At 31.3% G+C, this 780-nt stretch overlaps 1 protein-coding gene across 1 annotated transcript in view; it reads right to left on the bottom strand.

The window, feature by feature from the left end:
* PTH (parathyroid hormone) overlaps positions 1 to 271 on the bottom strand; it is a 971-nt gene extending 700 nt beyond the window's left edge. Inside the window, exons 1-2 of the mRNA XM_007471423.1 lie at positions 186 to 271; positions 1 to 66 (exon numbers count right to left, since the gene is read on the bottom strand). Coding sequence (XP_007471485.1) covers positions 1 to 66; positions 186 to 271 — 152 coding nt within the window. The remainder of the gene's footprint in view (positions 67 to 185) is intronic.
* Positions 272 to 780: the final 509 nt, after the last annotated feature.

Consider the following 780-nt stretch of genomic DNA (forward strand, 5'->3'; position numbering starts at 1 on the left):
CTTTCCATGGAGCTCAAATGCTTGCCCAGGTTATGCATAAGCTGTATTTCACTCACAGATCTCTTCCTAGAGGAAACAGAATCAGAGAGGATCACTCCATTAGCTCCCCTCTTCCAAATCATAAAGCCAACCTTAAAAATCCAATTCCCATGCCCTCACCATGCAGAACAGGCTATGGTACTTACTTAACAGACTTCCCTTCCAATCTTGCAAGAAAACAAACCGCGAACATGACAACCATTACTTTAACCATGTCTTTTGCAGACATCATCTTCACTAAAAGAAAAAGCAAAATGGAGGCATTTAAAATATTTTTAATATTCCAAACAATACAATTAAATTTATAGTAGTTTATATTTATAATCATACAACTTTGTACAGAGTGTGACAGTAACTAATTGGATTGTTTTTCATGAGAGACTTTTGGAATCAGCCTCTTTATTTTAAAGTACATATAAGTATATATTATATATACAGATGATTAGTATATATTATGTATACACACAATTTGACTTAGAAATTAGACAGATTAGCTTTCCTTTCTTAGGTATCTTTTTGATAGTTCTTGTGCAAGTTTTAATATATGAATTTAAGCTACATGAAGAATGAAAAACCTTACTGTTTAGAATTTCCTCCCACATTTTGTGTTATGACTAAATACACAAGAAGCTTGAAAATGGCTACTTCTTTTTTATTTATTTATCTATCTATCTATCTATTTATTTATTTATTTATTTATTTATTTATTATTTTGGCTGTGCTGGGTCTTAGTTGCAGCAC

This window comes from Lipotes vexillifer, unplaced genomic scaffold, assembly GCF_000442215.2.
Source record: "Lipotes vexillifer unplaced genomic scaffold, Lipotes_vexillifer_v1.1 scaffold6, whole genome shotgun sequence".
NCBI lineage: Eukaryota > Metazoa > Chordata > Mammalia > Artiodactyla > Lipotidae > Lipotes > Lipotes vexillifer.